This window comes from Myotis brandtii, unplaced genomic scaffold (assembly GCF_000412655.1).
Source record: "Myotis brandtii unplaced genomic scaffold, ASM41265v1 scaffold4, whole genome shotgun sequence".
Classification (NCBI taxonomy): domain Eukaryota; kingdom Metazoa; phylum Chordata; class Mammalia; order Chiroptera; family Vespertilionidae; genus Myotis; species Myotis brandtii.
In genome coordinates this window covers 5274132-5299070 of record NW_005365371.1, presented here as the reverse complement: position 1 = coordinate 5299070, position 24939 = coordinate 5274132, and the positions used below count along the sequence as shown (strand labels likewise).

General features: G+C 34.4%; 1 protein-coding gene across 3 annotated transcripts in view; it reads right to left on the bottom strand.

The window, feature by feature from the left end:
- Positions 1-7450: 7450 nt before the first annotated feature.
- The window catches only part of ACAP2 (ArfGAP with coiled-coil, ankyrin repeat and PH domains 2), a 147018-nt gene continuing 129529 nt past the window's right edge, over positions 7451-24939 (bottom strand). For 2 of the 3 annotated variants that reach the window (XM_014545311.1, XM_014545312.1), the window contains 8 exons: positions 24041-24132; positions 21975-22159; positions 20992-21084; positions 18278-18465; positions 17758-17867; positions 15650-15760; positions 13207-13268; positions 7451-7626 (listed from right to left, as the gene is read on the bottom strand). In XM_014545311.1, coding sequence (XP_014400797.1) covers positions 7526-7626; positions 13207-13268; positions 15650-15760; positions 17758-17867; positions 18278-18465; positions 20992-21084; positions 21975-22159; positions 24041-24132 — 942 coding nt within the window. In that variant the 3' untranslated portion in view covers positions 7451-7525. Of the gene's footprint in view, positions 7627-13206; positions 13269-15649; positions 15761-17757; positions 17868-18277; positions 18466-20991; positions 21085-21467; positions 21573-21974; positions 22160-24040; positions 24133-24939 lie in introns of all 3 variants that reach the window. The other variant, XM_014545310.1, reaches the window with a different exon arrangement.

The window sequence follows — 24939 nt, the reverse complement described above, 5'->3', positions numbered from 1 at the left end:
GACCAGTGGTCGGCAAACTCATTAGTCAACAGAGCCAAATATCAACAGTACAACAATTGAAATTTCTTTTGAGAGCCGAATTTTTTAAACTTAAACTATATAGGTAGGTACATTGTTATTAACTTAATTAGGGTACTCCTAAGCTGGCCTTTGCTAAAAACGTCCTCAATCTGATTGAGGTACGTTCGCTGAGGTCGACCCCTTCCAACTCTCCCATCCACACTCGTCTTGTATACTTGTTTCGTCTATCTCCTTTTGTTCATCCTCTCTATATGTCCAAACCATCTCAACATACCTTTCTCAATCCTTGACACTACATCTTTTCACTCCACAACGTTCCCTAAAATTAACTTAATAAACTTTATTTAAAGTTTTAAGTCAACTTCGCACTGTATGTGCTCGCCCGCACGTGGTATTTTGTGGAAGAGCCACACTGAAGGGGCCAAAGAACCGCATGTGGCTCGCGAGCCGCGGTTTGCCGACCACTGCCCTAGACCTTCACCCAGCCAACCTCTTCCAGCTTCAGACCTTGGCTTAGATGTCACTGCCTCAACAAGTGGTCTCTAAACATTAACCAACCCATGTCTGGCTGAGGCACCATCCTCCACAATCCCCTGAGGGCCATCTATACATTAGCCAGTCCCATCTTTCTCTGTTGCAAGAAGGCAGACTCCAAGAGAACAGGAAGTGTCTACCCTTTTACCATAATATCCCTAGTACCTAACACTGTCTGACTCACTGAATGAGCCACAAAAATATACCCACCCATTGTGAACCAGCGGTCTAGGAAATCATTCTAAGGAAATAGTTAAGAATGTACTCAAATATCTAGCCAAAAGGATAAAGCAGAGCTAGGTTTATGATGCCAAGAAATTGGAATCCAATGTTCATAATAAAGGGGCTAAACTAAAATGATGCTTTCAATAAAAATGGTGTATTCAACAAATGCAAGTAGAAACTTTTAAAAAATAATAGAACCTATAGACTCGAGACATTATTAGCAAACTGCAATGAATAAAACACGAATTCTGATTTGAAGAACCTATTTTTAAAAAACACGCACACATTTGGGACAATCGTGAAAATTTGAATACCGACTACAGCTTTCTAATTTAAAGACATGTGGTATTGCCCTGGCTGGTGTTCCTCAATGGTTAGAGCACCAGCCCACAAACAGAAGGGCTGCAGGTTCCATCCCACCTGGTCAAGTGCAGGAGGCAACCAATTGATGTACCTCTCTCACATCTCTCTCTCCCTGCTCCCTCCCTTCCACTTTCTCTCTAAAAACATAAATGTGGTATTATGCTTGGGCTTTTTTTTTTAGAGTTCTTCTTTTAGAGATACATACTGAATAATTTGCTGGTTCAATGTCTGGGGTTTGGTTTTTGAAAATCTGGGTAAGAGAAAAAAAATGGGTGGGAGTACAAATAAAACAATGTCAGCCATGAGGTAATAGCTATTGAAGTTATTCTACTTTTTATATACTTGAATTTTTTCATAATAAAATTTTTTTTAAATCCTCCCCAAAGTGATACAGAATACTTAAGGACTTAAAAATTTCCCGTTTATTAACCGAAAGAAGGTAAAAAACAGTATGATCCCACTGTATATAAATGCACATACCCAAAGGTCTATAAGGACATATGCCAAGGAAGTAAGTTTTCCCCTCAGTGCTCTCCAATAGAACTTCCTATGATGCTGGGTATATTACCTGCCACATTCAAAACAGTAGCCACAAGCCCGGCCGGTGTGGGTCAGTGGTTGAGCATCAACCCATGAACCAGGAGGTCACTGTCAGGGCACAAGCCTGAGTCTCAGGCTAGATCCCCAGTAGAGGGCATGCAGGAGGCAGCTGATCAATGATTCTCTCTCATCATTGATGCTTCTCTCTCTCTCTCTCCATTTCCCTTCCTCTTTCTGAAATAAAAAACAACAAATAGTAGCCACAAGTCACATTAGTAAGCCCTTAAAACTTGGCAGTGCAATTAACTTTGTGTAATTTTAATTAATTTAAATTTCAATAGCCACATGGAGCTAGTTGGATGCCACACTGGACAGCATGGGCAGATGATGGAATTATGGATGATTATCTTCTTTTTCACTTATTGTAATTTAAACATTTTTCTACAATGAAAAAGCATTGTTTTGCAATAATGAAAAAAGCAGGCTTTGTTTTCATTTAAAATCTTTACTGACTAGTGGTGTGGATTCTCTTCTTCATAGAACTATGCTTTCAATTCGCTTTTAAAGGCAAAAGCAGGCAATTCACCTCCAGATCTGTTCTTTCAATCCCTCCATCCCTTCTGTCTCAATCCATATAAAAACACGTTTTTGTTTACTAAAAGGACTGAGTGTGAATGTGTTGTGTAGATTAGAAACTTCAACATATATGTCAATCACAATGGAAAGGAAAAAAAAAAGCTAGGGCCCCAAAAAAGCCTTTGTGATTTTTATCTAATGAATTGGGAGACATACAGGCAGAAGAGAATGTTTAAAAGATCAAAATGCATTTCTTTATTGAAGCAATTAGGAAATGGGAGCAATCTGATGGATCTGACAGGGTTGGAAGGAATATAGGACCTTAAACACGACAGTTGTTAACAGATAAGTCTGAAGTTGTAGTTTATAATAAAGTGAAAATGTGAGCATGAAAGAACTATGCCAGATGTGAAATTTTTATTGACTTATAATTTTTTCAGCATACAAAGTATTTAATCAAGTGTAATATTTACAATTCTTACATAATGTACATTTTAGAATAACTATAAAGATAATGTACTTTGTTTCATTTACAATGACAAACTACACTAAAACTACATTCATGAATTAGATACAAATCCTCTACATACCAATAAAAAGTAAATGTGTTGGTTATACATTCTTTAAAATATACCCTTTCACAGATAGCAAGAAATATTACATGTAACAAGTCTTTATGCCTGGAATGATCCAAAATACCACAAAGCACAAGTAAACATATGCAGAAAAGTAGCTCATCATTTCCAAAAGTTAACCTTAAGCCTTTGTGTAAGATAAATGATGTCAGCACTCTTTATAATGTAGCGAGCTTTCCCTGTTTAAAATTAACACCAAAAAGGTGGGGAGCGGTGTTGATGAAAAAGAAAAAAAATCTAGAACATAAAATAGTGAAAAGACCAATATAGAGAAAAGCTTATTTAATCAAACCTTGCTTCTCTCCCCCATTATCTCATTTTAAGTAAATAAATGTATGTAAACAGAAAAGGGTGTCCACAAAATTATATTTGCAGATGTCAGGATTCAACCTAATTGAATCCAAGCCCCTTTTAGTTATCTTTCATCAAGAAATTTTTAAGTACAGGCATACCTCAGAGATACTGTGGGTTCATTTCCAGACCACCACAATAAAGCAAGTATTGCCATAAAGTAAGTCATAATCTTTTTGCTGATGGAGGGTCTTGCCTTCAATTTGTAAAGACACAATATCTGTGAAGTGCAATAAAGCAAAGCACATTAAAATGAGGTATGCCTGTAAATAGTAAATTAAAATTACCTTTGCAATGTTTTGCTTTTCATTAATGTTTGTTATTGCAAAAATGTAAACTTTCCTATAATTTAATGTTGTCAAATCCTAATCTATTCCTTCAAGGTAATTATATAGCCAGGTTCTCCAGAATATTTGGAGTTTTTATCAAAACACAAGGAAAGCTAGCAGTCATTATCAGATGTTGCTGCTTTACAATGATTTCAAATAAATTCATGATACAAATAAAGTGCCTCTGACTATTAACGACAGACAAGGGGGCTCTGGTGTCATCTATGCCACCAACCAGCACACCAGTGACCCCCTCTGTAAAACAAGAGGAGTGAACCAGATCAAAGAAGAGACAGTGTTGGCTTGCGCAGAGAAGTCCTACTGTGAAATAAGGTGAGATAAAGTAATGTCCAAGTACATCGTGAACAGCAGAACAGTATACAAAGGGATACTGTTATAGTTTCATTTTGCTTCATCACACTGGTTTATTTGTGAGGAGCTCTGAATCCAAAAACAATAGTAATTACTAGTCAGTGGTCTTTCCACTATGCTGGTCTGAAGTCATTCTGGACAAACAATTCTATAAAAACATCATTTTTCCAGCTCATGTCCATGGTCAAAGGTGCTAACAAACAGAAAAGTTAATTTGACAATCTAAGAATGATATGGAAATGTCTCATTATTCAAAATGGGTAGTAAATTTAGTCTTAAATACAATTTGGTTGAGTGTGACCATACTTTACATTTATAAAATTATATTTCTAAAATACTGCTTAACACATCACAAACTTGAGATGTCCAGAGTGTAAAGGTATATGTTTTTGTGGGATTTTTCTTTTTCAAAATGCACTCATGAAGAACCAAGTACATATTCCAAATTAAATCTATACATTTTGAGAAACAAACACCAAGGTTCATTAAAGTCTATAGTCAAGACCAATATAAATTAGGCAAACACTGTAATGTAGTGAATCCCTGGAAATTCCTGGATTTCTAAGGACTGTACCAAAGGTAATTTTTAAAACCTTATATAATTGCAAATAACTACTCAATTACCTTTAGTCGAGTTCTAACATGAAACTGCACCTGATGAACTTCTCATAGTGCAAATAATATTTTTATTTTAATATTAATCTAACTTCTAAGTTAATGAGCTAATGAAATGCACTAACAGAATAATGAGAAAGAATCAAAAACTAGTATCAGCAGATCAGTTAAGGAAAGAAAACGAAGGGCAGTCACACTGACCTATGAAGCCCAAGGGTATGATTAACATTGTTCCCACTATAGTTTCTCATAATGCATTGAATAATTCACAGCGCAATAAAACTCAAATTTGTTACATACTATAGAAAAGATGTTACTTGACAGCTAAATTTACCCTGGTAAGAGCCACCCTTTGTAACTACTTGTAACTATTATACTTTAGAGCCTTGCTGTTTACTGTATCATTTCTGCCAAATTTAATCCAAATTATGTCTCAGCATATTTAAGAAAGCAAGCCACAGGAATGTATTTCTGTAGTACCAGATTCCCTGTACTGTTAAAGATGTTGCCTTCTCTGAAGATATTCAGAACCATGATCATCTTTAGTGTACTGTAAATACATCTCTAACCAGTAAATGTAAGTGGGCACTAATTACTGCCACATTAACAACTCATGACTCAAGCCACAGGAGGTAAGAGCGTCATGAAGAATTGCCTTCACAACTAGAGATTCCACAGGTTTTCTGAAGCACCAATGGCTGAATCCAAAAGGAAATCTGCCTAGGCTTCCTCAGATAAAGGGTAGGAGCTTTAGCAGGAATGGGCACTGCAAAGGAAAAGTAAAGCTCTCTTTCCTCTTTCTTTCTTTTTGTTGTTTTCAACATATTTCCTTATGCTTGAGTTTTTCGAAAAATCAATCTCAAGGTACACTCTAATAAAAGTGATATATATCAAAAAAAAAAAAAATAAAAGTGATATATATCAAACTTTTGCCAAGCCAGATGATCTGTGACTCTGAGGTAAAACAGGAGAGATTTAAAACAGGAAGGAAGGGAGAGAGAGAAACATTGATTGGCTGCCTCCTGAGCCCAAAACCTGGGCACGTGCCCCAACTGGGAATCAAACTGGCAACCTTCCGGTACACAGGACAATGCTCAACCAACTGAGCCACACTATGACTGTTATTGGTTTAATTACAATACAAGGCTTTTGGAAGTTAGGATTTCCTTAGAAATAACTCATAAATACAGTTTTTATTCTTATCTGATATGCAGTGATTATTACTAAATAAGCATTATATGCATGCAATTTGACCAAACATGGAACCTTTCCTGTGATGTGAATTTATTTCAGTATAATTCCTGTTTAGACAGATTCCGTTTTGAGAGTCAATTAATTTATAAAACTCTAGTTATTGGGAGGAAGGCACGTTAGAAAATGTATCTCTACCCTATTAAATAGTATTTACCTACTTATTTGATAACCCAAATTTTAAAAACTCTCTTATTTAGAAACTGAGTATCAATGATAACACATGTAACTTGTAAAATAAGATTAAATTTAATTGTTGACAATATTAGAAAGAAACCATGCTCTGGCTAGTATGGCTCAGTTGGTTGAGCATTGTCCTGTGCACCAGAAGGTCGCCAGTTTGATTCCCAGTTGGGGCACATGCCCAGGTTTTGGGCTCAGGAGGCAGCCAATCAATGTTTCTCTCTCTCCCTTCCTCTCTTTCTCTCTCTCTCTCTCAAAAAAAAAAAAATCAATAAAAACATTTTTTTAAAAAGAAAGAAACCATAAAGCAAATTACTAAATTATTTATACTCCTGACAAGATATGTCAACCAAAGATGGAATTAGCCTAATTTGTAGCATATAATGATAAATTAGTATATCCATATTTTGGAATTCAAGGGCCTATGATTCATAAAACCAAATACTAAAGCTATATAGATGTTATAATTTAAAAGAACATACACTGTATACAACAAGTACACAGAATAGATGTTGAAAAATTAAAAAGCAATTTAATGCTATATTTTAATTAAAGCTAAGAAAAACATTAAGTTTTTTTCTCCTTTTACAAAGAGATTTTTCTTTCACAAGGACCAATAGCAAAAATGTATCTTGAAAAGGACAAATTTCAAATATAAAAATGCTCTACATTACTCTATAAATCAGCTTTTCCTTTGAAAGTTACAATATGATGAAAGCATAATTTTGCAACATTCAAGTAACCTTTGAAACAGTTTTATTACATCAATAAGTTGTCCAGGTTTTAGGAAATCAACCCAACAATGAAGAACTACCATTTCTATAACTGAGAATCTTTTGGTGATTAAAAAAACTTGTTAAGGGCTTCATTTTGCTGCATAAAATGGAATAAAACTGAAAGACTGAGTTATATCTACCTGTACAAACACTGTATGTTTGTTAAAGTACTGGATAATAACCAGATATCTAAGGAGTATAACTGCATTTATGAGCCAATGGGGAAAACATACTCTCCAGCTAATAATTAAATTACATATGTGTGTATAACAGCTAGGCTATCAAAGCAAAATAAAACCACTTCTGAACCACTAATGTTATCTGGGAAACTAAAGAAAAGACATATTCTTGAGGCAGGCAGGACCAGTCGGCTCCCACTTGATGCAAATATGTGACACTGGGTACGGCGCACAGAAGAAAAATCAACGCTACCATCCACTAGCAAAAAAAGAGATTTTTGTCTAAACTCTTAGGACATAGTAACCTAAAGATGGCCTAAGCCTAGATTCAATTTTTACCTATAAAAATAGCCCTTTAAACAGCCTCTCTTCCTTTTTGTGGGTCCTAAAATAGGCTCCTCTTCCAACTACTAAAGCCCTATGTTTTACCAATGAATGGGTACCTTTTTTCCAAACTACTCAATATCTACTAAAATTAAGTAGAATTAAAGTAGTAAAAATGTGTGAGTTTTCAAATCTATACATTAGGAAGTCACCAGATTTAGTATTCTCCCCTTCTTAAAAAAAAAAAATAATCAGAATTTCTGTGAATCTTGCTGGAAACGATTTAGTTTTTCTGGATTATTGGATGCCATCTGAGAAAAATCACGAAAAATGTCCTGATAAGTTTCATCACCTGCATGAAAGTAAAATAAGGACACTTTTAAAATGCATACAGTAAAAATATTAATAAACAATATTCATTCTTATATTTAGTAACTACTTTATAATTCATTCTATTAAAATTTTGTTTAGCTGAGCATTTTTAAAAGAAAAAAGATGAACTAAATATAAATGCTGGAAAAGTATATAGTGAAAGAAGAAAGAAAACTATACCTGAAAAAAGCACCTCAAATGCAGCCATAGAGGAAAGTTCAGAGTTAGAAAAGAGCAAAGATGCAAGTATTTTAAAGCCATGTGCAGAAATACATTTATTCATACATGGGAAATAAAAGTCAGTATAAGTGAGGTATAGTAAACAAGGCATTCTTTAAATAAGTATTTCCCTTGATCAAGACCAAAAGGAAAGACCAAAAACAAACACTAACTGTTTCTGATGGATGCAAGTTATTAACTAGACAAAGCTGATAATCAGGTGAGGGGGGAAGCCTACTTTAGTATTACCTTTTAAAAGGCATTTTAATTTAAATAGCATGTGAAAAAGAAATTCTTTAACTTTAATGCTTAACTAAAACTAACACACCTAATCCCCTGCTTACTAAGCTTATAAAATGATAAAGCCTAGAAAATGACTATAAAATCATAATTTTCACATGTAGTCAGAAGTTTTTATTTAATGTAGGTCATATGAGAAAGAATACTATGACAACAATGGGAATACCAAAAACATGTTGAATTAGAATAATAGACATATGTATATACATACAAATATGCTTGTAGGGAAGAAGATTATACATACTAATACTATAGCTGATTGAATACTATATTTCTTGCCATGAGAAATTAAACATATGCACACATACAGATTACTCCTCAAATAAAGGATTTGTATAAAATAAAATCTTATTTTCAAGATGAGTAATCCATTAGGAATGCTTCCTATTAAACATCAGCTTTATACAGAAGCTTGGCATAGTTCTGTTTTCAAGATTTAGACTGTCAAACACTATTTTACATGACTGTTGTTGCAACATGGTTTTATAATTATTTCCTAGAATATACCTTGCATCCATCTTATTACAAACTCATTTGCTACAGTTGTTGTTAATAGTGCAGTAAGTTTTGTTAGCTTTTGAAAAGAGATTTTTTGAGGCAATAGATGTCATACCAAAAGCTAGAGAATTAGAAAAAGTCTGGGAAGGGGACGAAGATCTATCTAGTAAAAAGGTCTAATAGCATAACCCAAAATTTTCAATAAAAAGTTTTTAATACTTTCAATATTTTTTTCACTTTTAATATTTAATCTATGTAAAAGCAAGTTATTAAAATCTCTATATAGTTTTCATTTAACCCTGGAAATTTCTCATGACCTGAATCAATCAATCTACTTTAAAAAGAAAAAAGTAAGGAGAGAATCTTAATAGGGTTGGCTAAGAGTAACATTCTTAACTCATTGTCATTAAAACAATAAAAACAAAGGTTGAAATGCTGGAACAATAGGTAAGACAATCCAATTATACCCATGATTTCTTAAAAGTTACTCCCACATTAAAAGACAAACTACAATCTATTCCCATTTTTAGCCATTCTAAAAGATATAAAATAATACGAGAAGAGACCAACATTAAATATCAATTAAGAAACCATACAAAATATTTAAAATTTTTTCTTATTCTTAGATGTTGAATTAAAATATTTAAAATATTTATTGTAAACATTATAAATATTTTTAAAATACTATTTAAACTGGAGAGTCTGGAATTTTACTTTCCAAAAAAGTGTAAAGTGCAGATTATAATATAAAAATACCACACTGATTTTACCATTCAACACCAGAAGTAACTTAAAAGGCACACATTATACATTCAAGAAGAAATAGGAAGAAGGATCTAGCAGAGACACCAATGCCAAATAGTTTACAGATAGCACCAGATGAGCATTCTTAGTATTATAACAGTACAATGGCGATATATGGCTTCTACTATTAGCAATGCATATTTTGTACAGCAAGCTGTGGAATTTTTTCTTTTTGTGGTTTTCCAGTTTTCGTTTTAAAATTATCTAGTACCTATTACACAAGTACATTTTAGTAGAACCATTGTACCATGCAAAACAAATTATAAGCTCTTTTATTCACTCAATTAAATGCTTCTTTGAGGGAAAAATGTTGGTGCTACACACTAATCATTTGTTTCACTTACTGAATACATTTTAAAAGAGTTACTACAATACGGAAGTCTCACCTTCACACACACACAAAACTTTTATTAACATTCAGTTTCTAATAAAACACTAAATAATGGACTATCAATATACCTTTCTTAGGCTTCAAAATGTATGGTCAGAAAACAAAGGTTACAATAATGATAATGACTAAGTTATTTAATATAGTTAACACAAATCGACTTCAATGTGATCCTTTAAAATTTAAATATAATTTTAATCATTTAGAATTTCTCCCAAGGCAACTATAACTTGTCTACACTAGAATATATAAACAATAAGCCAGAATATGATGCCCTGGAAAGTTTACAGAAGTACATTTAACAGTTTATTATTAATGGTAAACAACTAGTCACCCAATATTTTTAATGCTAAGTTATATCCTTTAAATTACTTAATCGCATTGTACTAGTATTTCTCTTCGGAAAGTTAACTGTCTATGTGCCCGGACAGTTCTGAGTTTTTAAAATGTGGACTGCTGTTTCCACTGGTAGTTTAAAATCGTTTTTTGATTTTTGGTATTCAGAATAGCCACTGCAATAGCAGTTATAATGATCCAAGATTTTGTTGATTTTGCTCTTGAGCAAAAAGATGGCAGCATGTGAAACCCCACCCCCAACCAATCTTGCCCCTTCTGGGTTAATTACAGCCTTCTTTTATAACTGATTAGATCAGACATAAGCCTTTGTCAGTAACATACTCACATAACCAGTAGTGGTTAACTAAAGCAGTGATTTTCAACCGACTAAGAAACTGCCAACAATCAAGAGGAATCCTAGGACCAGAAATTGGACTGTGGGAACTCCCACACTGGTTTCCAACAATTCAGAGCAGGGCATGGTATCTCACTCACCCACCCCCACCCCAATTCTCCTAAGAGCTGCAGTAACTGATAAACAGGGTTAGATAAATCTTCCCTTCAGGAAACATGTGCTCTTAAACCTTGCAAAAAATCAGGAGTCTGAGGTCAGGGTTGTGGATAGAAAATTCAGAAGTGGAGTCTCCTAGAAATAAGTCCATGATTCCCAAAGGTAATATCTGAGTCTTTTAAATGGTAGGGCTCTTCATTATCAAAAGACCGAAACTAACTGCATTTTAAAATTATCCAGAATTGTGAGATTTTCTTTCTTATGGTAGGCAGCAAAAAAGAAAAAAAAAAAGTATCTAGATAAAATAACCAAAATATATGAGAAAAATTTACAGTGATAGGCGAAGGAGAAAAAAAGACCTGTTACCTAAGCAAACATATTTGCTCTCCAAAGACTCACAGGGAGAAGAAAAGTAGTCAGAGAGCAATTGCTGTGCCATTTCACCATGTCACCTGTATAAGTATAAAATTGTTCTGCTTTAAATATCAGACTCTCTAAATAAATCTAATTAGAAAAATCTAATTAGCAAGATGATCCTCAAATAGATCAAAATTTCATTTTATTCTGCATTTCCAGAATTCTGATCTATTTTTAATCTCTAAACTGAAATTTGAGAGTGGTATAAAAGTTTGTTTTTTTAAAAAGAGGTTTTTTTTTTCAAATTTTCATTCAAATAAATAGCAAAAGTCTATTTTTCTTTGGATGAATGGAAGGTATATACTCATAAACTTATACATAAAACAACAGTGAAAGAGACATATGAATGCTCCTAAATGGTGGCGGAAGCCCAAGCAATTCAGGTGAAACTAGAAGTTGCAAGAGCATAGAGGCCCTGTCCTTTCCAGCTTCCCAACTCCAGAGAAAAGTCAGCCACTGACCTTCTGACTAACCAGTTGGGTGTAACTTCATCAGCAAACACCTTAAGGAAAGAGCAGCTGACCAAACATTTAAGTTTAAAATTTCAGGAAAAAAAGAAAGTTTAACTTAAAATCTTGAAGATCACTCTTATCTCACAAATATCGGTCATAGCCTTTGAATAATATTTTTTATTTTAAAGTGCTTAAACACAAAGGCCTCAAAAAAATGGCCTAGTAATACCATCACTTAAGTATATGTTACAAAATAATAACATTTAAAATCTCACATTCAAGTTTAAAACAAATGGGTGAAATTCAGAATTAATACTGAGACTTCACCCTTAATCAGCTTTCTTACATCTTGGTATATCATGAATCAGTAGTATTGTTTGATCCATAGGATTAAAGTGGGACACCCTAGATTAGAAGTATCTAGATGTTCTCTATTCTCAAAGTTCTTACTTGTTCCCTGTTAAATTAAACCAAAAATAAGTAGTAAATACAGTCCTCTGAGAAAAGAATGGCCCCATATATCTATTAATTATATATTAATCTAATTAAAATAAAAGGAAATGGCTGAAGCTAGAACAAAGTACAGAAATTTCAAAATATATTTAAACAAGAATAGATATTATCAAGCTTTTTAAATTATTAATATTCATTAAAAAATTAAATATACCGAACAATTTCAATTATTTTAGTCATTAATTCCAAGTTTCTTACTAATATGTATATGAATTTAAAACAGATATATTAATAATTCATATACTCAACTTCATAAAATTGCAGATCTAATTATTTGATATTTCATCAAAGAGAGGAATCTGATCACAACATTTCTTCCTTTTCTTAACATCTTGATTCAAGGGTGAAAATGACTCAAAATGAGACTTGAGCTGATACTGAATTAGATTTCTCTAATTATGAATAAGTCTACTTTGCCATCAGGTTCTCAAAATATTGTTCAAAAAACTTCCATTTATCTAACAGATATTGTACATTATAAGATAAAATGAGACCTTTCCTCTATACCTTTTAAACTAACTCCACTCCCATTATGTACTTCTTAACCTACTGGTAAATTTTATTTTAAACCTTCAACTCATGTTTATATCAAAGTATAAAACTCCTAAATTCATTTTCTAGGTATTTTCCATTCTGACTTATTATTTGCCAATCATATGGTGATTTGTTTTTTTCCCTGAACACAATTTATAGAAATTCCCTGAATTAACAAAAAGAAAGCCATTTTGTTATATTCAGTTGACAGAGAATTTCAAAAAGAAAATGACTATTGTGCTGCTGTAAGTGTATAAAGATACATTATCATTCCATTTACTTCACTGGAATGTATATGGAAGACATCTGTACAGCAGAGAAAGAAGTCAGCAGCCAGAGTTCAATACAGCAAGTAAATGTGTACTCTAATAGGAATAGTTATGGATATTTAAAGGCCCAGGAGTTGACCACCCCCAAGAATTCAACAGGTACAGTACATACTTAACAACTCACAATTTACAAGTTATAAAACTCTATAATATTAAGCTAGTTTGCTAAAGAACTATCAGTCCTCTAACTGTAAACTTATAAATTCTTGAATGCATTTCTTATACTGCATTTCGGTATGGTTATTAGTAGAATATTGACCTGGCTGTCCATAAAGTCCTTCTGACTCCCGCATCTCTTCATTCATTCTTGCTAAACGTAACCTAAAATTAAATAAAAGCATTTTTAGATGAAGTTATACAAGATAAATATTCATAAAGTAATGAATTGTATAAGCAGATAAAACGTGTACTAATGTAATTTTTTTCTCTATCAATATTTGCCACTGAAATAAATGGGCTTTTATTCTATCAGACCCAGCCAGCAATCCAGATAGAAAAATAATTGTATTTCACTTTATACAATTCTCATGAGAGAAGACAATGAAGGCGCATTTCAGCTCTGTTAAAGCAAGATTCTTGCAGCACCTTCAGCAACTTGCTTCCTCCAGACTCCAGAGAATTCCTGGCTTCTATAGCAACCTATCAAACTTTAACCACCAACTGCTGAAATTAATGCTATGGTATGGAAGCAATAGCCTATCATAAATTCACTCTGGTTCACTCTGAGGTGAGTAGTTCCAGTCATATAAACAGTGTCTGTTATTTCTAAATACTGGAAATATATTTTGATATACAAACATTATAATAATGACCACAGGTGACCAAGATTTTCCCAAGATTACCATATTGGCTATGCATTCTTTTTGGGAATTATTCATCCTGGCAGCAGGAAGACATGTAGTATTGGATTAAGAAGACAAGAATTTCTTCCCATTTTCTTACTAACGTGAAACAACATTTTAAAACATGCAAATGGCCCTAACCAGTTTGGCTCAGTGGATAGAGCATCGGCCTGCAGACTGAAAGGTCCCAGGTTCGATTCTGGTCAAGGGCATGTACCTTGGTTGCGGGCACATCCCAAGTAGGAGGTGTGCAGGAGGCAGCTGATCCATGTTTCTCTCTCATCGATGTTTCTAACTCTCTATCCCTCTCCCTTCCTCTCTGTAAAAAATCAATAAAATATATTAAAAACAACAACAACAACATGCAAATGTTGCCTTTGGGACCCTTCTCCTACTTTATATTACTCTTCTGTTCTTCAAGCCACCAAATACTCATTGCCTTCCCAGACTTCTAACACTCTCTTCTAACATGCTCTCTCTGGCAACTACTGCAGCATCTAAAATGGGCTTTTCCTATCTTCAGAGTACCATGAATCCCTTCCATTTCCATTTTCAACCACTGTGTCAATTAATAATAGCAACATAATTTTCCTTTTAGTCTTTGGACTTTTCAAAGAGGACATCTATTTTCAAAAACTTTTAAGTGAAACTAAAGTCCTTACACAAAGTAATATGAGAAAATTTAGTTAACTTGGAAACAGCTATCTTTGGGAAGAGGGGCCTTTACTGTAAGAGTTGCCTGGGAACCCTGCAAAACCAAGATTTGTTTCTCTATACCATTTCTGTCTTTTCTTTAATAACTTACCTTTCTCTAATTGTAAATCCACAATGATTTAAATTTCCCTACAATAGCCTCCACAGTAACATAACTCCACCAGTGTGGAAAGGAAGTTGAGTACAGAGAAAATAGCTTTTTTTTAAATTTTTTTATTCAGCAGTGACATATGACAAGCCAAGAATTCTCAGTGGGAGCTCAGGAGTTCAAGGCAGTCGTGGGATTTTCTCTTTGTAAGTGACTGAGATTTAGTCATGTGAATGGAACTGTCTCTATTTATATAACAAAGGATCAACCATTCTGGGCTTCATTCAGCCCAGAATAGAATGAAAAAGTGACTTCATACAACATATGCTTGAGATTTCCTACATAATAATGACATGTAAGTGAAAACGCATTTCTTGATTCCAAGTGTAACAATTAACTTTTATCTAATATGAAAATCAAATTAAGACCTCAAAAATCATTCCTTAACAGATCATATTAAATTGTATTCAAACATTCAAAAACAAGTACTTTTATCTTAAAATAGAGTATTCTTTTAAAAATAAGTACAAACAAATCCTTAAGTATCACTGCCCAAAAGCAATGCAACTGCAAAAGTTACTAACACCAATGTAGATGTCCCCCCTACATATAATCCTGATTCTCAAGGTAGCAGAATAATTGCCTGTTACTGTACCAATCCAATCCCCATCCCAATATGTACTAAGAGTTAAATAATCCATTTTAGAGAAATCACGGGTTTTCTGTTTCTATTGGTCATGAAGGATAACAGAGGTGGCTAAGAACATGGGTTTTAAGGCCAGAATTCTTGGTTTCAAATTCCAGCACTACCACTTACTAGTTTTTCAAATTATCTGTGGCTTGATTTCCTTATAAAATGAGGTTAATAATAATAACATCTTCCTCACAGGGTTGTGAAAACCAAGATCATGTAGTAAAGTGCTTAATACATTTATTGTACTTAGAGAAGTATATGGTATATAGTAAATAACTGGCCAAGTTTAAAGTTCATACCTACAAAGGAAACCCCACCCAAGTCCTATAGTGTACGGGAAATAATGAAGTAAAAAAACACTTACAAGGTCACTATATCAGCATTGGCTGCTTCCACAGCTATAGTTAACGGGTCTTTCCCTTCTTCATCAGTGGCATGTTGATTGGCACCTCGTTTTAGGAATAAACATACCTGCCTTTTTAAGCAAACAGTATTTTTGAGATAAAGTCAATAAGAAAGAAATTAGTATTTACCTTAAAAAATAAAAAGCACTACCTAACTTAAAGAAATAATATTTTGATTAGTAAATTCTTATTCATTCTACAAATGACCTCTAACACTCTTTTTGAACACTGACTCTAAGAATAAAAATTTACCATAATCAGCATTTTACAAGTCTATCTAACCTGGTACTATATAGTACAGTAGGATTGTAAATTATGGTCCCTACCCTCAAAGAATATCATAAAAAGATGTACACAGATACATACAAAGTTAAAACAAAACTCAATCAATTTGGGAAAGAAGGAAGCCAAGGTAATGTTAACATCTTCTATAAAAATAAAAGCGTAATATGCTAATTAGACCAGACGTCCTTCTGGACAACCTTCTGGACAAAGCTGGGGCTTCGAGGGAAACCTGGGTCCCGGATGCCAGAGGGAAGCCGGTGCCGGCAGCGGGGGAAGGAAGTCCTACTCTTGCACAAATTTCGTGCATCGGGCCTCTGGTCATAATATAATACAATAGCAGAGTGGGAAGTAATCCTCCCACTATACTTCACAAATATTGTAATTTGAAGAAATTGATAAAAATGAAAAAAATATGAAATGAATAAATGGAGTCCATGACGTAAAATGGGAAGAAGTATGATTGCTTAAGAAGAAAATACAAAGAATGAGTTAAATGCTATGGTTTCTAAGTATAGAAAAGTTTTTATGATGAAGTTATTGAACTGAATCTCTTTACTGACAGAGGGAACATAAACAAATAATAGAAGATACTATAAATAAACAGAAAAAAGAACAGTTTGCTTGTCAAGGTAATAAGAATTGGATAGGCCCGGCCAGTGTGGCTCAAAATGGTTTAATGTCAACTCATGGTTCGATTCCCAGTCGAGGTACATACCCATCCCCAGTGGGGGGTGTGCAGTAGGCAGTGGATCGATGATTCTATCTCATCATTGATATTTCTATCTCTCTCCCCCTTTCCCTTCCTCTTTGAAAATCAATAAAAACTTTTTTAAAAAAGAATTGGTTATCTTTGAAATGATTAAAGAACAATCACCCATTCACAAACTTTTCAAATAAGGCTAACAATCTGACTTCATTTGTGCACTCTAATAGAAAATATGTTTTCATGGCATTACTGTTTTGTGAGTCTAAATATTGCTCCAGAAGTTGCACTATCAATAGCACAGACTAAAAATTTACCTTAAAATTTGACTTTGGATACCCTGTGGGAAAACTAAAATGCCCAAAGTTACAAAGTTCCCCCAAAATGTGTTTGTTATGTACATAATGTATGTCTACGTGCTTAAATACACACACAGACTTAAAGTTGTCTGACAAAAATCACCATCATTTTACTATTTTAAATACTGAAATTAATCGATATAAATGACAAATGAATTTCAAAGTAAGTTTTGGAATTTTCTTATCTGAAAAGTAACAGATTTTTTTTATTGAGATTTTTTAAATTTCAAATTCCATCATGACAATTTAAGTTACAGGAAAGTGTAATTTTACAAACTCTACCTAATGGCCTTAATCTGAGAAAAAGTCTGTGATCTAGCAAAACACATTATTTTCATTACCAGAATTCTCTTCCATTAAGAAAAAAGAAAAAATTTGATAGCCCTGGCCCGGTAGCTCAGTTTGTTAGAGCATTGTCCCGATAATCCAAGGTTGCAGGTTCGATCCCTAGTCAGGGCACATACAACAATCAACCAATGAATGTATAAATAAGTGAAACAATAAATAAATCTCAATATCTCTCTCACTCTCTTTCCCTCTCTCTCTCTCAAAAATCAATTTTAAAATTTTTTAAAGAAAAAAAAAATTGAGTTTACATAAAGTGATTCTCAGAAATCACTACTAGCTCCTTCTATTTTCCAACCCATCTCTTAAAGCAAAACATTATTTCAAAGTAATTTTTCAAGTAAAACCTACTTAAATATGTAGCACTACAGCTTACCCGGTGTGCCCTAAGACGGTGGCATGGTGCAGTGGTCCCCGCCCTTGTACATCTCTTTGGTTTACATTAGCACCATTCTGTAGGAGAAACTCGCACGTCACCAAAGAGCCCTTAGAGGAAAGAAGAAAACAATGTACAAAAAAACAAAATATTTCCATTAAAAACAGTGTTTACTTTATTTTAATAGTCTATTTCATTCTCCTCTAAAGAGAAAATACCCCCCAGCAAAAGCAGAAAAATGATAAATTACATTATTTCTTCCCAAGAACTACTTCTAATAAAGATTCAATTTGCAGTTTGCAATCTAGCAAAACACACTTTCATTACCAGAATTCTCTTCCATTAAGGAAAAAAACAAATCAAGTTCACACAATCAAAGTGATGCCCAGAATCACTACTAGCTTCTTCGATTTTCCAACCCATCTCTTAAAACAAAAAATAATTCTAAGGCCATGTTTCAAATGAATTGTGCTTTTACATGTTTAACTACTACTGAAAACCTCAAGGTACAAATGCATACCCCTAATACGGCCTGAATGAGTGGTGTTGCTTTGTTTTCCTCTGAATTAGCCCAGTTCACATCTGCACCATGAGCCAAAGCCTCAGCCATTTTAGGAAGATTTTTTTCATATGAAGCCCTATAAAGCTGGAGTCCTGGATTAAGATGTTGAGAATCAAGAAACACAGAAGAATCTTGCCTTTCTCCCTCTGAAAAGCAAACACAAACACATCATTAAAAACTAGATCTTGAGGCAGGAAAGAATGGGAAGTTATTATTTCATAGGCACAGCGTTTTAGTTTTGTAAGATGAGTTCTGTGGATGAATAGTAGTGACAGTAATTCACATCAATGTGAATTAACCCTTTTCGGTCCAACTTTGAGGCTGACCAGGCGCTAGGAGCAAGTCCAACGCTGAGCAATAAGAACATTAAAAAGTTCAACATTCAATCCCGTCAATTAATTTGGACCAGACTGTTTGAATTCCAAAAATAACATTGGACCGCAAAGGGTTAAGACTTAATGCTGATCAATGACTCTCATCATTGATATTTCTATCTCCCTCTCCTTTCCCCTCTGAAATCAATAAAAATATCTCTCTATATATAAAAGGCTAATATGATGTGTCTGTCCGACTGGTAGCTATGACATGTACTGACCACCAGGGGGCAGACACTCAATACAGGAACTGCCGTGACATGCACTGGCCATTTACAGAGAAATGGCACCATGAACCTGGCGCCCACAAAGCAACACTCGGCTTCCTGCAAGTGGGACACAGGCCTCGCCACCACCCCGGAGCAACAGCGCACGAAATTGCAGCCGACGCTGCTGCGACCCCATGGCGCAAAATGTGGCCCACAGCCCACCCCAGCTTGGATATGGTCGCTGTGGGTGCTGGGTAATGACATCACATAGCAATGCCTGGCTTCCTCTCCCTAGTGACTAGCCTCCTTGGAGTTTCTTCAGCCTAGGAATGCAACTTGCTTTATAGCCAGGTGCAAATATTTTACACTTTAACCAAATGTCTGTGAAGCATTTTCCCATGCCTCATCTCATTTGATCCTCACAGAAGTCCTGGAGTAGGTAGATAGGAGACTCGGTGGAATCCTATTTTCTTTTCATTAGCCAGAAAACGGAGATTTATAAAGCTTAGAAACTTGACCCTACTGAAAAGAAGTAAGAAATGGTGGAACTTGAAAATGACTTCAGGTTTTCTCACTGCGCAGAATATAGTCAAACACTGCTGCAGTTAAATATTTTACCCTTTGTCCTCCCTGCATGATCTACAATAATAATCTGCTTCGTGTTGATATTTACTGCTGTGTTGCTGACAATTACCTGAAAGAGAAGTTGGGATGCTTCACTGGGCTGGAAAAAGTTTAGCTAAATTAGAAAGCAGGTCTAATTAAGCAAGTTTATTCTATATCTATAAAAGGCTAAGTTGACTCGTGCATGTGCAATACATATAAAGCTCTCGCTGGCGCCAATCACAGGCGTGTGTTTCAATCTGTCATTGTCAATCGTGAATTTGGTTGACACTTCTATTATAGAGAAAGGGCGAATAGCAATATTAAAATATTTCTTCTAATTAATTTTCTTTCAATGTGCATGAATTCATGCACCGGGCCACTAGTATTTTAAAAAAGACTTAATGCCACTGAACTGTACACTTTAATATGTTTAAGATAAATTTTACATTATGTATAATTTGCCACAATTGTTTAAATGAACTCTTAACTGTATCACAATGTGAAAGTTGTGGCATAAGAAATGACTAATTTAACAAAATGAGCTGATTTCACAAAGATACTTTATTTTCAATAGACTAATCATTCCCCAGTCAACCTCTCTTATAAACATATCAATTAGTATGTCAGCCTTTTGTGTTCTTGCCAGCATCCAATAGGTAGGTTAATTACTCTCTATTAGATTAAAATTAGGTATATTCCTATAAGCCTGGACTTAAACACTCAAAAGAGGCAGTAAGAATCCCTAAAGAATTTTACTACCAGATGACACCTTACTTTATTCCTAGGATAATCCAATACCATCACAATTTGCAGTATAAGCAATTCACATAATGTGAAGAACATTTACTACTCTGAGTATTCTGCAATACCCAAATCACTAAATATGAAGGAGGGAATATAGGAGTAAAGTACAGGTCAGTAAAGCACAAAAAAATCTAAAGGGGAGGGAGTTGCTGATATCTTCCTCCTGATAAGAAAAAACCGCCACAAAGAAAGAAAAGAGTAATAAGACATACAGTCCATGTGAATTAAAAGTTATCCTTAGCTAGCCCTGAATGGTAGCTCAGTTGGTTAGAGTGTTGTCCCAATATGCCAAGATTGTGGGTTTGATCCCGATCAGGGCACATATAAGAATCAACCAATGAATGCATGAGTAAGTGGAACAACAACAAAAAAATCTCTCTCTCTCTCTCTCTCTCTCCCTCCCTCCCTCCCTCTCAAATTAATCAATAAAAAAATTTTAAGAAAAGGCACTTCTAAGACAAGGCACTTATAGCATATATCATGAAGTTCAGAAGAATGTACAGCTAGGAGATAACTTTCAAATATAAAAAGAAATAGCTGCTTTTCATTTAATTGTATTACTCCTTCTTCCAAAAAACTAACCACTTCCTTTAGAAACTATTTAATCAAGACTAGGCATTTAACACACATATTTTTCAGCAAATAATACCAATTAACACTGAATTTCACCAAAACTCACCAGGCTCATATAAACTATTGGCTGACACTGTAGAGGGTAAAGATTCTCTTCCATCATCAGAGCTCTGCTGGATTCCACTGTCATTACTTTTGACTGTTTTTAAGAAAAATCAGCTAGTGGTTAAAAAAAAATGCCTTTAAGAAAACAACCTCCCACAAACAACGAAGTTTTAAAATGAACTCTGATACATCAATGGGAACTCAGCCGTCACCAGTAGAATACATTTAATACAATTTTAATCCTTTTGAGCACTTAGCTTATCAAAATATGAATCAAGCACAAAAACTGAAAATAAGCTTATTTTCAGAGTTGTAACACATCTCATTACCCCATAATATGTAAGGGGTAGTAAAAAGAATTTATTGTATGACTGTAAGTAATGTGTAATTCTGAGACAATGGGTAACATCTAGAGAAATGGCCACACCGCACAATGACCACTGGCACAGACTTGGAATGCTCCACAAGAGTACTTACTACTACGTAGTTTTGAAGAAGTATCAAAGTAGGAGAAGAGTGAATCTAGCTCATCAGGACAGAACAGAGACTCCCGCCTGGCCTCGTCGCTATTTACAGCAACCACTGGGGACATGCAAGTTAGCAAAGCACAAAGCAGGCCATAAGAAGGGGAAAGGGCAGGAAAAAAACGTTATTGGGAAAAATTTAGGAGGGAAAAATAGGAAGGATGTTAGGTGGTTAATCAGATATTTAGGGCTTTCTGCCATGATAGATTTATAATTCCCATCTCCCCTTGCACTTTAAGCAGTTTTATTCCTTAGAATATACACATTACCTAGAAATCAAATTACCAAGACCTATTTAAATTTAATAGTTTTAAAGACATAGAAATCCAATTTTTCCTTAGAATATGTATAAGAAAACAGGTTTTTAGCACTTAAAAATCTACAATGGCTATTAATTCAGAGATTAAGAAAGTGACATCAGTGTATAAAAATATTTATATACGCAAGTAAGTTGTAATACCTGAACTTTGGGGAGATGCTCTAACTTGGTCACCTGGCCCAAATTTAGGAATGCTTAGCCTCTTTTCTTCACAACTTTTGGAGATCATCTTTTTTTCCTGATCAGGAGGTGATGATGATATAGAACATTTATCCACAAATTTCCTCTCCACATATTTTGCTTTGATATATGCCTCTTTCTCCTGTCTGGTAAACATAAAAATGTCATGATGTTCTGCTTGGTCTCTGAGCATGACTAACACTGAAAAACAGCCATTATACATTGACTAATTCAAAGAAAGTCAGTAAATGTAATACTAGTTAAAACAGAATTTGTGACATTATGCCAAGTTTTTCTTCCAAATATTTAATGAGCTATGATTTCATGTTCAAATCAAATACAAATAACAAACTAACTTAAAAATCAAATATTAACATGGCATTCTTTTTCTCTTAATTTCTGTACTCATTCATTTCTCTACATAGTCCTTTGTGCTTTAATTTCGTTTTTACTCCAATAATGTCACATACTGAACTATCACTATTGATAGTCATAATTTTTCATAAGACAACTACTTTAAAACACAACATTTCTAAGTTACGGGGGAAAAGATATCACATTTTAAACTTTTGATTTCTCATCAATAAAAGTATAATATGCTAATTAGACCGGAGGAAAGCCCGGGTCCTGGGTGCCTGTGGGTGGCCAGAGGGAAGCCAGCCCGGATCCTGAGTGCCTGTAGGCAGCCGGAGGGAAGCCAGTCCGGGTCCTGGGTTCCACGGCCGGCAGCCGGGGGGAAGGAAGGCTTACTCTTACACGAAAATTGTGCATCGGGCCTCTAGTAGGATTATAAATGCCAAGCCTGTTCTATACCTTTTCCTGTATATTTTTCAAATGCTTAGGTCTTTGGCTAAAATAGAATATTTCAAGGTCTAAAGTAACTCAAAAAGCCATGCTTTAGTAAATAAATAATCTGATTTAAGTGATATTGGTTTAGAGAGCAGTAACATTAAAACAGTATTGCCCTAACTGGTTTGGCTCAGTGGATAGAGTGTCGGCCTGCGGACTGAAAGGTCCCAGGTTCAATTCCAGTCAAGGGCATGTACCTTGGTTGCGGGCACATCCCCAGTAGGGAGTGTGCAGGAGGCAGCTGATCGATGTGTCTCTCTTATCGATGTTTCTAACTCTCTATCCCTCTCCCTTCCTCTCTGTAAAAAATCAATAAAATATATTTAATAAAAAAAAAACAGTATTGGTTATACATAAGAATTTAGTCAAATGTAAAACCCCAACATAGGGTTATGACAAATAAAATTTTAATGCTAAAAGTAATGATAGACTAAAAACAACATCAAAAAACAAAACAAGGCTCTAGTCAGTTTGGCTCAGTGGATATAGCATCAGCCTGCGGACTGAAGGGTCCTGGGTTCGATTCTGGTCAAGGGCACATGCCTGGGTTGCAGACTCAATCCCCAGTAGGGGGCATGCAGGAGGTAGCCGATCAATGGTAGTCTTTCATTATTGATGTTTCTATCTCTCTCTCCCTCTCCCTTCCTCTCTAAAAATCAATAAAAATAAACAAGTTATGTATCTTGAAGGCACTCTTAGCCACTTTATTTAATGAGCCTCCATGTACAGAAATGGAAGTATAATTTCAAACACAGCAATTAAGTACTTTTCATTACCTTCCACCTTTAATTCTACACCGTAACGCTATGTATAAAGCACGTGATTAACAAATATTTGCTTAAGTCTCACTATGTAAAATTATTCATTGTACGTAGTAGAAACTTAATCCTTAGACACATTAATGAACAGATTATCTCTTTTTAAATGGAACTTTGGTCTACTTTAACTGCCAAGAGTTTTTACATTCCTATGTAGAACTTTAATTTTTAAGATTCTTATCTGGAGACTATAATTGATTGATCAGTAAAAAAAATTAACTACGGGTTAACAGAAGCAGTAATGATCTCTTCTAAACAGTCTGTTACAGTATTACATATCAATTATGGTGAAATAAAATCATAGCTATATTTCTGATTAGGGGAAAAAAAGATAACACATTAAGACAACTGAAACAGTACCTTTGTCCTGGTTGTGGTTTCTTTATTCCCATTTTTTCTACTTTAGCCTCATAAACTCGATTTATAACATCATTCCCCAGCTCACACATTAGCTGCTCGGCAGAAAAACAAAAAAAATAAGCTAGAAATTCCTAAAATATTATAAAAGTCATTAAAGCAAGTACAGCCAGTAAATTCCTTTTGCATATTCTGCAACTGCTCATCCCACAAAGAAGTTTACTGTTAAAGCAAAATGAAACAAGAGCTGAGAGCAATATCACCATTTGCCATCCTTTAGCAAAATACCTCTCCTAGAGAATTACCACTCCTACAAGAAAGGGTTTCTCCTCTCCCATCTTCGACTAGTTTTCTATTACACCATGGCTAGCACAATCCTGTATATTATTCACAATGCCTGGCCAATTAAATGAAAAAAGAAGTCTAAGGCCAGACAGGAAAAGTTTTAAATAACTCAGAACTGAAGTAAACTATTTTCTTCTTATACTTCATATATAAATATTTCAAAATACTTTGTTTAAAAGCTTGTCTTGTTTTTTTAATGCATCACAGTTGTGTTTCAAACAAATTTTCTAAATTGAATCCACTGAGATCATATCTACACAGAAAGTTGATGCAGAAATTAGATTTCTTCCCCTCTTCCCCCACTTTCTTCACCTCTGAATTAATAACAATTAATAAAATCTATGTAAACAGGGCTCTACCTTAGGAGTCAATTTATCAGTTTCATTTAGAGGTTTATACCGTAATTCCACAAATAAAGGGTGTCCCAAAATTCACACAAGAAGTAATTTTGATAGAAAACACAGGTTTATAATTAAAAATTGTAAATTTTTTATTGATTCATAAAATATACAGTATAGGGTTATGTATGGAATAGCATATCGGGTAAATGGCCTCCA